Source organism: Buteo buteo, chromosome 13 (assembly GCF_964188355.1).
Source record: "Buteo buteo chromosome 13, bButBut1.hap1.1, whole genome shotgun sequence".
NCBI lineage: Eukaryota > Metazoa > Chordata > Aves > Accipitriformes > Accipitridae > Buteo > Buteo buteo.
This window is the reverse complement of record NC_134183.1, coordinates 23635838-23649596: the sequence shown is the minus strand read 5'-3', so window position 1 is coordinate 23649596 and position 13759 is coordinate 23635838. Positions and strand designations below refer to the sequence as shown.

Below are 13759 nucleotides of genomic sequence, written 5' to 3'. Positions count from 1 at the left end.
GTCTGCAACCTCTCATTGGTGCTGTGCCAGATTGTGCTTCCCAGGTTGAGAGGAGAAAGGTACTGTTAGAAGCTGGGTGGGAGCTGGGACACGTAGCCCATGCTATATCCTGCTTCTCTGTGATGTTGTGGCTCTAGGAGCCAGGGCAGTGGCTCCCAGGACAGGTTTGTGTTACATCCTAATAAAAATCTCATCGTGTGTTGACCCTGACATCTCTACCATAGGCTACCATCTCCTTATTTAATCCACAAAGGCTAATGTACCTATCTCTCCCATGAAGAGTCTTCAGTTCTTTGGGAACTTCTCACAAAACTCAAGTTGGCTGAAATTTCTTGGCTATGTTTTGTACTTTGAAAAATAGGGTTTAGTGGGAAAAACTTTTTGTGGGTTTCTGTTGAATTTGCTTGGTCCAGTAGAGAAAAATGGAAAGGAAAATGTAGAAGCAGCATAAGTTTTACGACTAGCCTCTGTCTGCTTCAATAGGAAAAAAAAAAAAAGTCTCCAAATGAAATATTTCTTTCTCTCTTTTTTTTTTTTTTTCCCCCTCCCCTCTTGCTAGAAAAAGCCAAGGAAAGCTACTCTTCTGCTTGACTTGAAACAAAAATATTTTTTCAGGTTTTTTTTCCCCTGGTTTGGAAAGCTGTGTTTGTCACCCGGGGGTTGTTTTACGCTTCCCTTCCAAACCTCACCCATACTTCAGCGTGAACATTTCAGCGTCCTTCCAGGAGCCCTCTGCCAGCAAAGCTGTGTAAACTCCAGTTAATATTGGGCTCAATTTCTTACATGGGCGAGTGAATTGAAAGCTGATGTTATTCTCATGCTATGTAAACTGAGTGTCACCGAGAGCTTTAGACCTCATCGTCCGGGGCCTCAGCCGCCTTCGGAGCTGAAGGAGCTTTGCTGAATAGACTGCAGCAGTCAAGAGGCTGACAGCAGGGACTGGCATGGCTGTCTCAGGCAAGAGGCAGCTCTAGGACAGCCACAGCCTCCATGTCCAGTTCGGATGCTATTAGCTTTTATGAGTGGCTCATGAAAAGTTGATCAGAGGAGGTCTCCTCTAACCTGCTGTCCCAAGCTGGGCTCATCTTCCTGGGAGCTGGTCCTCATCCTCGTAGGACTTTGTCCTTGGGTGAACCCTGCCATGCAAGGCAAAATCTGCTTCTCTCCCCTTCACCTCCATCCTGCTGAGCCCCATGTGTCCGTCGAGCTTTGCTCGCTTGCTGAAAGCAGGGTTGTTGAATGACCATTCAAAAGTTTGGTTAGCATGCTGCTAATTGTTCTCCATTTTGGCCTTGCAGAAGCATCCCTCCCCTCCTGTTTCACCCAAGGTCCTGCACAGTTACCCCTGTGCTCTCTGCTGTGACCTCCAGCATGTCCTGCTGGCACATGCACTGCAATTTCCAGTTACAGTTGCCCAACAAGACAAATATGCAAAGTTGGTTTCCTGCGCTCTTCGGGGTGGTGCAGTGTGTTTGAGGTGGGTTGGGAATGAGACCACTCTCCCTTTGCTGTACTGCTAACTGTGTTGCTTCTCTCTTTGTACTTTCCACAGAGAGTACGGACAACTTTGTCTCAAGTAAGTGTCTCCTTGCCCTTTGCATACTGTGGGTGTTTTGTTGTTGTGGTTCCCCCTGCCCTTCTGTGACTTACATGCTCCTGGAGGAAAAGTCAGGAAGCCAAAAGCAAGTTGGTGGAGGTTGCACAAAGTCCTGGCTTCCCCATGCATAAGCAAAATGGCTGGGGAGCTTTTGATCAGCTGGGTAATCTCTAGAGCCCAGGAGATGCTCACTTCCCTCTAGTGACGTCCTGAAGAAGGTCCTTTAGTGGAAATGATGGTCGGTTGTGCTGTAGCAGAAGGGGTCTTAACTAGGTGCAGGCTGGCCAGTCCCCAAAACAGTTGTGTGTCATGGCCCATTTACAACATGCTTTCTAGTGTGGGCGGGGGTGAGAAGCAGGACTCAACTTCTGTAGTGTTTCCTCAACAGATTCTTCCCTTCTTCCTCTCTGTCCCTACCTGCTCCCCTCCAAAAAACATCTAAGTAACTGTTCCTTTTGATCAAGTTCTGCTGGAGATAGTCTTGTGTTTTAACCCTACTTAGCCCAGTAGATTTCCAAAAACTCTAGGAGATAGCTCAGCAGTGGAGGTTACCCACCCTGGAACACCAGGCAACCAAATGTTTCTCATTTGTAAGGTTGGAGTGACATCAGTGTTGTCCTGGTCTGTGTTTTCTCTGCTGATGCGCACAGGGAACTCTCTGATGGTTGATTTTGGTGCCTTCTGAAATAGAGAGTTGCAGCCTCTGTTAGGGGTGAACTGGATCTTTTTAGGTCAGGCACTGCCACTGGGGATGTGCAGGTGCCTTGGAAGTCCCATGGGAGCCATGATGAATATTCTGTCTTTGGTGTTTTGGTTTCAGTCGGTGATTATGAAGTGAGTCCCACCCCACCCATCACTGTGACCCACAAACCAGAGGAGGACACTTTTGGGGTAAGTCCTTTCCTCTTCTCTACAGAACTGTTTTGCATGCATTTCTTGTTATTGATGACTCAGTATTTACATTTCGGTGCTGTTTTGAGATGTTTGCAAGGAAAATCTCTTCCTTTATGACTCAAGACAACAATCAGAAGGATTTTGTGGCTTGTGTCAGGCAAGTAAAATACTGACACGTACCATCTGAACCTCTTGGGTCTGCAGTGTGGAACCAGGGAGCTCTTTGAAAATAAGGCATCCTGTGAAGTTGCTGCTGGCAGGGTCAGAAATTCTCACTCTGAAAAAGTAGCACCCAGAGAACAAACAAACAAACAGCCAATTGTGTGTTTCATACTATTATTGAGCTGTTAAGTTTAGCCCTGTGAGGGACTTGGATTTAGCTTGGTTCAATTTTGTCAATGCCAGTTTGCCCTCCCTCCTGCTCTGCAGGGTGTGCCAAAAAAGAAAAAGGAAAGAAAGCCTACGGCTTATCAGGTCTCAGCATTGTCTTTCTTCTGCAGAATCCAGGTAGAAAAAGAAAAAAAAATTACGTATAAGTATTGGGGAAGAAAATTAGCATGTTACACAATTGCTCTGATTCTGTGAAAGTGTTAAGATCTTGAAACCCACCAGATGTTAACAGAATGAACAAAACTCAATCCACTTTGGTTTCAGTTTTTAGCCAACTGAAAATCTCCTATAACTGAAGTGAAAGCTTTGAACGGTGAGACTGGAGTAATAATGTGCACTGATTATTAAATATAAAGCACAGAAAACAAGCTGGGCGATGAAAATACAGTGTGGTAAAATAAAAAATTTAAAAATATTGTAGCTAATGTATTAAGGGCAGGGAAAAGGGTTGTGAAATGAAATTACTTTTTCTTGGTTAAATGACGTGTTTTCTATTATAGCAGAATACAGTTTTGCAAAAGGAAGTGAAGTCTAAATGCATCACAAGACCCAGTACAGGAGAACAATTGGGCCAATGCCAAAGAAATTGTTGTTTACATCAATGCAATAAAAGTATCTTGAGCAAAGACTTGAAGGAATAAATATTCATAAATATTAAAATAAGCCTGAGACTGTAAACCCTTTAGGGCAAGGAGGTTTTCTTTCCTCTAGTTTTACACCGACACAGCGGAACAACAGTTCCAGTGAAGGACTTTGGATGCTGTTGTAGCATAAATATTTACTACTAAAAATTACAATAAATAGGGAACGATTAGAGGCTTTAGGAAAACCAAATGTTTTTTGGGAAAAAAAACCAGTTCTGCTTAATTTCTTCTGTTTTCCTTTTGTGGTGTGTTATTTTCCCTCATTCTTTGTCCTGAGGGATGTTTGGATGGAGACAGAGTTGCTCTTTCTAAAGAATTTTCTGCTGCTCCTGTGCGTTCCTAGCTCAGGTTAGTACAGCTTTAGTGTTGTGATGTCATGGCAAAGTGGCGATGTTGGGAATGGAGGCTCACGATGTGGTGCAGTGAAGGGAGATCCGAGGCATTGGAGCAGAGGTCCTCCTTCCCTGCAGATAAATGGAGTGAGAAGCTGGGGAGAACTGGTGCCAGAACAGCAATTGCTGATAGGGAGATCCCAGACCTCCCAGTCCTGCAAACAGCCTGTGATGCTTCCAAGCTGTGCCAGGGCCCTTTGCTTTAGCTTGTGTTTTCCTCCACAGCTGATATCCACAGGGCTGCAGCAGATGGTATGAGCCTACAGGAAGGTTAACTGGGCAAGGAGGTGCTGTATTTCCAATCTAGACTCCTAAATTCCTCTGTCTTGACTCTAAGGCTTTTTCCTTTCAGGTTTCCATAGCGGTTGGGCTGGCAGCTTTTGCTTGTGTCCTCTTGGTCGTCCTCTTTATTATGATCAACAAGTATGGCCGGCGGTCCAAGTTTGGGATGAAAGGTACGTGCAATCACTTTCCTCTAGCAGGAGGCACCTTCCAGGATTGCCCGGCTCTTATAGCACACGTGGAAAGGTGTTGTGATTTTATTCCTACGTTGTCAGTATTGGTGCAAAGCCTTCTAAAGAGAATGTTGTCCAGCCCTCTTCTGTTTGTTGGGAGAGTAATGGAGATATACAGGCTCATGGTTCTCACCTGTATGTGCTTCTGCTGGGCAGAAGTATGCGTATGTTTTCCTTATCAGTACATAACTGCATGTACAGGTTGCCCAGAAGAGCTTTGAGCCTGCTCCTTCCAGCCGTGTGTTGAGGGAGTTGTACTCAGGGGAGCATGTTCTTGGATGAAATCTTTTTTGCAGACTTGATGCATGGGTTTCCCTTTGCGTTGCACTGGCTGCAGAGTGCAAGATTCAAACAGGGAACAGAAGGATGTGAAATTGGTTTGGGTTCTGTTGGAAAGGCAGATGCACTCATTCTGTGCCTGTCTGTGAATGGGGACTGAGATGCTGCAATAAGTCTGTAAGGTCCACGCTGGGAAATCAATTGCTGACCTGTCTTTCAGCAGTGTGGAAGATCTTTCTGCTGCCTCTCTGTTGGAAGGTTTGCTCCTTTGTGTCATGAATAACCACTTTAGGAGCTATTTCAAGTGTCTTTGGTGTAGTGATTGGAAAGCAAGAAGGTGTCTGTTTGCCAGGCAGAACTGGTCTCTCTGTCCTGCCAACAGAAGCACAGTGATGCGGTAGAGCTAATGCTAGAAGAAAGTAGATGACTCTGTGCCATCTGCTTTTTGTGACTCTGCTAGTATCTCCAGTTGGGCAGTGTTGGTGGTGCCCAGTGAACTTTGGAGGAAGAGCCTTCACGTGACAAAGTAGTTCTCAGCCTAACTGGTGGTTCATGCATACACTGTTTGAAGCCAGGCTTTGACAAACATGAGCTTCTTCTGAGGCTCCTGAGTCTTGCAGGGCAGGTTGATAGGTTTGGGAATGTTTCTTGTGCTTGCCTAGGGCTTGCTTTGCTTTACGGAGACGTTTCCTGAGTGGGTCCAGATGGGATTCTGGCTGGAGTTTCCCCTATGCATCCTATGGAGACAGAAGACAGGACATTTAATTAAATAGCGAATCTTCTACACCAACTTAGCAATATTTAGTCCATATGTCCAATGATAAGAACCATCTGGTAGGGTGTACTGACTGGTGGGTGGAGCAGAGGAATGGAAGACATGGTTCCTGGGATCAATTCCCAGCTCTTCTACTGACTCAGTGTCCGTAGGCAATTAGCTGTCTTAACCTCTGTCTCTGCTTTAATTTCCCCATCTGTAAAATTGGGATGATGTTATGTGCCTTCTGGAGGGATTTGTCAGAACCCTTTAGAAGTGCTTGGGCATCTGCCACTGATGGGGCTTAGAGATACAAATATAAAAAGGAAAAGTAACTTCTGACCCTGGCAGAAGAATCAAAGAGGAGCAAACCTTATGTGAGTAACCTGTCTTGGTGAACATATGTATGTATGTGTTCAGAGGTGTTTGGACAAGTGTTTTAGTGGATATTTTGCATTCCCAGAAACCAGAGGGGTGCTGTGATGGGTCTTTGTGTGTGCAGTTTTTGGGACGCAAAAATGTTTAGCTAGAAGAGCCTGCTTTCCTCCTCATCGTGCTGTATTTCTTCCAGTTCTGATATGAAACTGCAACCCTGCAAAGTTTCTAAAAGTTTTATTAATGACATTGCTTGGAGAGATGGAGTTGACAAATTAAATACATCTTTGAAATGAGGGTGATAGCTCTTTAATGAGTCACGAGTGTCATAGGCACCACCATGGGCAGCCTACTCATACTGCCTAAACTTTGCTCCCCGTTGGAGGCTGCAGGTCCTCCTGCACTGTGGACAGTCTCCCTAGCACATGGCCTTACCTGCTCTGAGCCTCCTGCTTTTCCCCAGCATCTCTTCTGCCCACACTTTTTTCTTTAGCCATAGTGCCATTGTCAACTGCCATGCCACCAGGCTTTGCCTCTTTAGCCTGTATCTCCCTTCTTTGCATCAAGCTTGCTACCAAACCTCACCACTTTTTCATCCACAACACAAATGCAACTCTTTCATTCACTTGCAGTGGCTGAGATGTCTTGTGGTACCCTGGTGATGGTCTAACCTGGTGGCTGTAGCTGACTTATTTCTCACCTGCACACGAAATGTCACAGTCCCCTCCATGCTCTCCAAAATGCAGTTTCTAAGCTCTCCTTCCTTGCTGCTCTGCAGGTCCATGAGTCCAGAGCCTTGCTTTCTCCTTAGGTTTCTTAGGGGTTTCAGCTGAGCTGTTGCAGATCGTTCCAATCTGGCAGTGGTACCTTGAAGCTTGTGTTTGTCCTGTGTGTGCTGGGTGTCTCTTTCCCTGGTGTGTCCTCTTTCAGCATGGGCTGCTGTTCCTTTCCTGCTTCCTGTTCATGGAGTGATGCCCTTGTCCAAATCATCAAATCACTTTACTGAGTGGCCCTGAGCTGCTTTTCCCAGGGGTTCACATACAGGTTCTACCTTATTCTGACACCCTGTATGGGACAGTGCAGCTGGCAACCACCTCCAAATCTCCTTTAGCCGGCACTTTCCTCTGGGTCCCTCATTATCAGCTAATTCTTGGGCTGGAGCCATCCTGTATGGCACCCAGCATGTTATCATTTACTAAGAAGAAAAATCCAAACCTTGAGTCTTTTTTGGAAAGTGCATCATTCCCTGAATCAGGAGCTGTTTGTCGCCAGCTGATATGTTGCCACTTGTTGTTGAAATCCCAGCTTGGCAGGCCTGCAGGAGCAGGTTTTTCCTGTTGTTTTTGTCACGGACGCAGAACATTGTGTGCTTGTGTTGGACATGTTACCCAAACCACTTCGTGAGTCTCTCTGAGCACATCGTTTTCCTTCTGCGTCTCCTAGTGTTCAGCCAGATGGTTTATCTCCTAGAGAGAAAGAGGTGAAGTTGGACTGACGAGGCTGGATGTCATGTTGGGCTGGAAAGTCCCCCTGGGCCAGCCTGCTGGGTTGACCACCAGTCTTAAAGTGGACTAATGGGCTTCCAAGAGTCCAACATCCCAGCTACCTTTGCTGAAAAGAAAGTCACTGTGTCTCGGGGCACATGTGCTGGGGGAGGACTACGAGAGGATGGTCTGTCCACATTTGTCCTCTTCTGGCTGGTAGCACACCCTCAGAGCATTGCACAAGGGTCCTGGCAGAGCTGCTGCTCTGGTTACGACCCGGCTACTGATACAGCCAACAGCTAAGTGGTGGAAAAGCCTGCTCTGCCAAGCATGCTGTCAATGGGCTGGAGCGGTGGCATCAACAAAAGCTCCTTGTGGAGGGGGCTCTGATGTGCTGTGCTCCCGGCCCCTTGGCGTCCTTTGGCTGAGCTCGCAGAGGCTGGCTCTGTGCCATCCCCCTTGCCTTCCCCTGCTCCCTCTGGAGAGGGCATTCATTAACACGGGATGGCAGAGGTCATATCCCCTTTCTGGCTGCCTGTCAGCTTTGGCTCCTGTAGCTGGGGGGGAGACGGGGTGGCCTGAAGCAGCTGGAGGAGGGCTGGGGGATCACCAGAGCTGGGGTGATGGAGGTGGCAGGGAAAAGGCAAAGTGCCTTTTTGTGAAATGTTGTGTTACATGGGCAACATGGAGGCAGCGGAGGGGAAACCATCGGGAAAAGTGAAAGTAACAACTGAGACATGCTGAAGTTGCAGACATGGGTTGCAACCGCTTGCTGAAGGGCGATGTATCCAGAGGGGGAGCTGAGATGCTTTATAAAGGCTTGTGTTAGTGTGGGGAGAAGAATAGGATCTTACAGGGCAAGAAATTGTGAGTCAGGGCCCTTTGATTTACCGCTGTGTCCCAGGGGAGTGGGTTTTACAGGTGGGGTAGAGTTCATGGGAGTAAGGAGCCCGGCATCCCACACTCAGTCGTCACTTGCTCTGGCTCTGGCCTTGGCATCCCGCATTCCCTGACCACCCGCTGGAGGTGGAGGGTTTTACACCTCACCTTCTGGGGTCAGGCTTGTCACCGCAAGTCTCGTAAACCCCTGTCTTCCGATCAAAGTTTAATCCCAGCAGATGACAGGAAATGAAATTTCATAATATAATAAAAAAGCCACACACAAGTCCCGGGACTAACAAAAATGAAATTTCATAAGCCAGTAATAACGGCACAGAAAAGTCCTGGGACTTACAAAATGTTCGGATGGCACAGTGATGGAGGCTGTGGAAATGCTTAGGTTGATGGACTGAAATATATGTTCCTTTTGCTTGTTTTCTGTTACATTTGCAAGTGCTTATAGATAAAGAGCCTGTGCTCATGTATATTTGTGTGATGTGATGTATTCCTGGTGCTGTACAACTTAAAAAAAACAAACAAACAAACAAAAAAAACCAAAACCAAAAAAAAACCAAACAAAAAAAACCCCCAAAACCAAACCACCACCAAAAAAACCCCAAATTGTGTTTGCTGAGATATGGGGAGAAAGATGCTAGAGAAAATCCAGAGACAAGAGCACTTGTCGTTTTGCTGAGATGAACTATTTTCCAGGCTCTGAGATTAAAAACTACTTGCATTCTCCAGATGAGGTTTTCTTCCTCGGGTGGAGACAGTGCCAGCTAATGGTTCAGACTTGGTTACAGTTGGCAAAGAGTCGATTGCTTTTTAATCTGATTTCCCAAAGAAATAAGGCGTGTGATCATGCTGCTTCTCTGCGCACATGCAAGCGTGTGCTTACGGCCCTGCCTGCCTGTTTTTTCCTCTTTCTCTGCTGCAGCTTTTGGATCTGCTGGCTGGTTCAACTCAGACGAGAGGGGGGAAGGACTTAGAGATGCCTTTATGGGCATCATGGAAATAGGGGGGCTAAATAGAGGATGACAACTGAGGTGATGCCCCACTGATGGAAATGCCTTGAGCCTTTCTGGGCACTGGAGAATCCATATGGGAGCTCAGCCTTGGACAGAAAAATGAAACACAGCACAGACCAGGCTTTCATGGGGTCTGCTGTGGTGGGTGGTGTATACATCTGTACACATGTATGTACATATTTTCTTTCTGAATAGGCAGAAACAGCAAGGAGGTGGGGGAGATATGAAAGAACAGTAAATAAATACTGCCCACGCTTTTTGTAATGTTTGGGGAATTGCATCGCTATCAGTTCTTTTGGTATTTGTTCTAATAGCCCTGATCAAAGTGCTGGCACTGCTGATGTGGATGTGGATGTCAGAAGTACTTGCAGAGCTGTTCCATTGTAATTTAGCATTAGTTAATAGGTACTTAAAGTAAAGTGGTTGCCTATTTGATTATGATTGGGGGTTATTAACATTTTTTTCCATAAACAGATGGTAACTGTCCGCTGAGTCGATTGCAGAACAATTCCAGGGTTCTGATTCAAGAGGACCAGCTCCTGCAAAGATATCTTGGGTGCCTGGCTTTTTGATTTTTTTTGACTTGTGGTTTTTTGTTTCTCTCTTTTTTTTTTTTTTTGGTTTTTTTTGGGGTTTTTTTTGTTTGTTTGTTTCCTCCTTCATCATGCAATTATTGCTGCAGCTTTAAAGGGGAAAAAAAAAAAGAATATACAAGAGGCATGACCTGCCTTTCAGATGAGGCTTAATTCTGACCCATGTTGCCTTGGCCAAGTCTGGCTGTAATCATGCGCTGGTTGTTTTTCCCTGATTATTTGTTTTGCAGCTGTATAGGCATGAACAAACACTCTGCATCTTGGAGAGCCTGCACCTTAAGGGTTAGCTGCTCAGGAAAAATCTGTGATCAGGGCCTTTTCATTTCATCCTCCTGGGAGCCTGCCATGTAGCGAGAGCAGGAAGAAAGAGAGAGCAAACTAGTATCAGCCAGCCTGGCACGGCTACGGGAGAGAAACAGCCATACATTAAAAGCCACAGCTAACCATGGGGGCTCAGGGATATATGGTGAGCCATACTAATGAACTGGAAATGGGAACCAATTGCTGTTGCTTTCTCTGAGCCTGGGTGTGTGATGTGCAGAGCCCAGCGGTGCCAAGGCACTGAGCCCCCTGAAAGGCACGGGCAGAGCGACTGCGTGGGGCTGCTGGAGGTTGGGGCTTTTCCTTGTTGGTATCCTTCTGTGTGTTTGAAAAGCCCCTTGGTATACTTCTTGCGCTCGATATTACTTGGTTTTATTTGCCTGGGAAGTGGATAGAAAGGGCATGTGGTTTCACTGGGTCTTCTTTCTATAAATGCCTGTTTATACTCTGCTGAAGTGCAGGCTGCGCTATTTATTTATTTATTTAGTGCCTTCAAGGTGATAAAGCATAACGCTCTTCAAACTGTGAAGCGCCTCACCATCTGCTAAGCCATGCAGTCCGTAACCAGTATGGTGGCAGAAGGGAAAGTTGCAATGCAGCCCTGGGCTCCTTGGCAAACCTTTGAGAGATCCCACTTCTCCTCTGAGGTGTGGTGATAAGGCACCTGCTTCTGCCTTCCCTCTCTGCAAAGGCAGATCTGCTCTCAGGCCGGCAGTTAATGCTCACACCCCTTGTCCTTCAGTCCCAGGTGGTGGTAGTCCAGTGAAGGCTTTGGAAGATGGGGCGGCGCTGTTGCTTGTTGCTGCCTGAAGGAGCAAGGAGCCACCCTCGGCTGGAGAGATGCATCAAATGACCCTGCAGGAGAAATGGTTAGCAGAAGATCAGGATTTATTTGGATCTAGAAAGAAACATTTTCCCACTTCCAGAAGTATTAATAGGTTATTTATAAAGGAAATGTGAAGTGTGCTGACCAGCCATTATCTATTTCAGTTGCTTTTACAAAACCAAGGTGTCTATTTTAGGCACCTACTAAAAGCAGTTAAAAAAAAAAAGTCAGATCAGTAGTTTTCAGGTGACCGGAGAAGCCCCGAGCCTCCTTCATGCCATGTTTCCTGCAGGCTCTTCCTCCCTGTGCGTGACCTCCCTTGCTCGCAGGTGCATGCATTTGCTCTGGTCACCAGCTGGGTGCTGGACCCTGGGTGCACCACTCACCCCAAAGAAGCCCCACGGCACAGTTGGCGTTTGCTCGGGGTGCTTCTGTGTTAGCAAGTGTCTCGTTGCTGACTTCCGTAAGTGGTTCTCACGTTGCAGTGTCAAAAGCTGCGTGAGTGACCCTCATCTTACCTGTGATTTGGCATGATGTGAACTCCCAGCTGAGGCAGTGGAAAGATGTTGAAATTTATTTTTTTTTTTAATTTTTTTTTGAAGCTGTCCTGGTTCCAGGCTCAGGGCATTGACTTTTCCACCAGCAAAGTGTTAACAAGTGGCAGTGCTGGGGACCCTGCTGCTTGCGGCACTGTGCTTGCTTCTGCCTTTGCATATGTGGTGGGCACAATGCTGAGGAAGGAGAGGGTGAGAATAAGCCATGGCTGCTTCCCTCACACTGCAGGGTTGGGAAGATGTCCTTCATCCACTCACCATTCAGGAGCAACTGAGTTGGCCCAGTTCCTCATCCAACTGCTTGCATACATCTTTTCCACAGCTGTGAAACTGCCCAGGCTCAGGGACTTGAGCAGCCTCCCACAAGGACCATGCAGAAGGTGCTAATCCTCAGGGGGCTCCTCTCCACGGCAGTGATGCTCCTGCCTGCCCGCTCTGTGGCTCCAACCTGTTTTTGCTGCTTGGTCTGATGGTGTCTGTCCATCTGTCTTCTCTTGGCTTTGCTTTAGTGAAAGATACTGGAATGATAGCACAGAGCCAGAATAATTCTGTTTACCTCCAGAACAGGTACCACCTACAGCAGCAGGATAGGCTATTTTTTAAACAAGTATAACTAGTCTGATGAAGAGACAACATCTCCACAAGCTTTGCATCCTGTGCGCTCTTTTGTGACTCTCTGAAGGCAGCCAACAACCAGACGACTAAGTGTCAACTTTGATGTGGCTTTAATAAGGTACAGGGCGGTGTGGGAAGAAGCAAAGGGCTTTAATTTTTTAATTGTAGTTTGTCTGTACAGCAGCTGTCCAATTATTCTTTGGAAAAGATTTTGCTACTGTTAATGCTGATAAATGGTCCTCTGGGAGGATGCCCCTGGTGAGTTTATCACCTCTTCCTTCTTGTGACTTGCTGTATAGCATTATTGTTCATTTAGGCAGTGTTTAGCCAGGGATGCTGAGATCTGGCACTCTGTCCTTAAACCCTGGAGCAAGACAGCTTTGCTCTTGGTCAAGGGACAGGTGACTGTGATGTAAATGACAGGACTGGCAGGGGAACCATTTGGGAGCTGTGAAGGCAAATGGAGAGAAGAAAGAGAATTGTGCTGCTGCTTGGTTTTTAACCTGGGCTGAATGTGCTTGAAAGAGTGCCTAGAAATTTGGAGGCAGTGGAATAACCTCCCAAGGGAATGGATAGGAGCTGTCACTTGGGCTGTTCAAGCTTTGACTGACGAAAGCACTGAGGAAGCAAATTGTAGAGAGCACTGGAGCATCTGGTGATCTAATGTGCTTGTTCTGTCTACAACTTCTATTTCTTGTGGTGCAGTAACAAGCCTGCCTGTGTCCTGGACAGCCCTAAGAAGCTCCGTCATCAGCACCAGTGTTTAGTGTCTGTTGATGAAGGTGGGAGCGGTGCAGAACCCTGTGATGCTCAGGCATCTCATTTCGATCTACAACTATGCTATTAAAAATCAATGGACCAGAAGATAATGCCTGTACACAAAGGCAGCTGGGTAGTATTTTGTGCACAGGAGGAATAAATCACATTTGGATTCTCATATTTTGTGTCTGAGGTGCAGGGTTATGATCCAGTTTCTATTTGGGAGGATGGTCTTCAGTTGGTGCCATGGCCCTGGATAATGGAGGAGGATAGAGGATGGGACGCTTTCTTACCCTGAACCTGGCTTTTGGACTGCTGCCATCAGGGTGCATTGAGGGGCACCGTGCTGGGAATGATACCCAGTGCACCCACAAAAACTCACCCCAGTCCAGTCATCAGCCTTCAACGTGCTCTGCTCCACACTGTTATGGGTTTGTGTGGCGTGGGTTTTTTTGATAGCAGGGGAGGGTCTGCATGGGTGGCTCCTGTGAGAAGCTGCTCGAAGCTCCCCCGGCTCCAAGCCGGACGCCCCTCTGGCCCAGGCTGACCCCATCAGTGACAGTGGTAGCGCCTCTGGGAGAACAGATTTAAGAGGGGGAACCTGCAGTGAGTAGTGGGATTGGAATGTGAGAGGAACCCCTGTGCAGATACCGTGGTCAGTGAGGAAGGAGGGGGAGGAGGGGTGCCTGAGGAGCTTGGTGCCCCTGCAGCCCACAGGCTGTCCCCCCCAGCCCATGGAGGGGAGCGGGGGAGCGGAGGCCCCCGAAGATGGCCACGACACCATGGTGAAGCCCGCGCTGGAGCGGTGTGTGGCTGAAGATCAGCCCGTGGAAAGGACCCACGCCAGGGAAGTTGGGGAA

The 13759-nt window shown here is 47.2% G+C and overlaps 1 protein-coding gene across 3 annotated transcripts in view; it reads left to right on the top strand.

Annotated features, from left to right (window-relative positions):
* Window positions 1-13759, top strand: part of NTRK3 (neurotrophic receptor tyrosine kinase 3) — a 219917-nt gene that overhangs the window by 70839 nt on the left and 135319 nt on the right. For all 3 annotated transcript variants that reach the window (XM_075045072.1, XM_075045071.1, XM_075045073.1), the window contains exons 9-11: window positions 1553-1576; window positions 2418-2488; window positions 4270-4372. In XM_075045072.1, the coding sequence (XP_074901173.1) occupies window positions 1553-1576; window positions 2418-2488; window positions 4270-4372 (198 nt within the window). The remainder of the gene's footprint in view (window positions 1-1552; window positions 1577-2417; window positions 2489-4269; window positions 4373-13759) is intronic.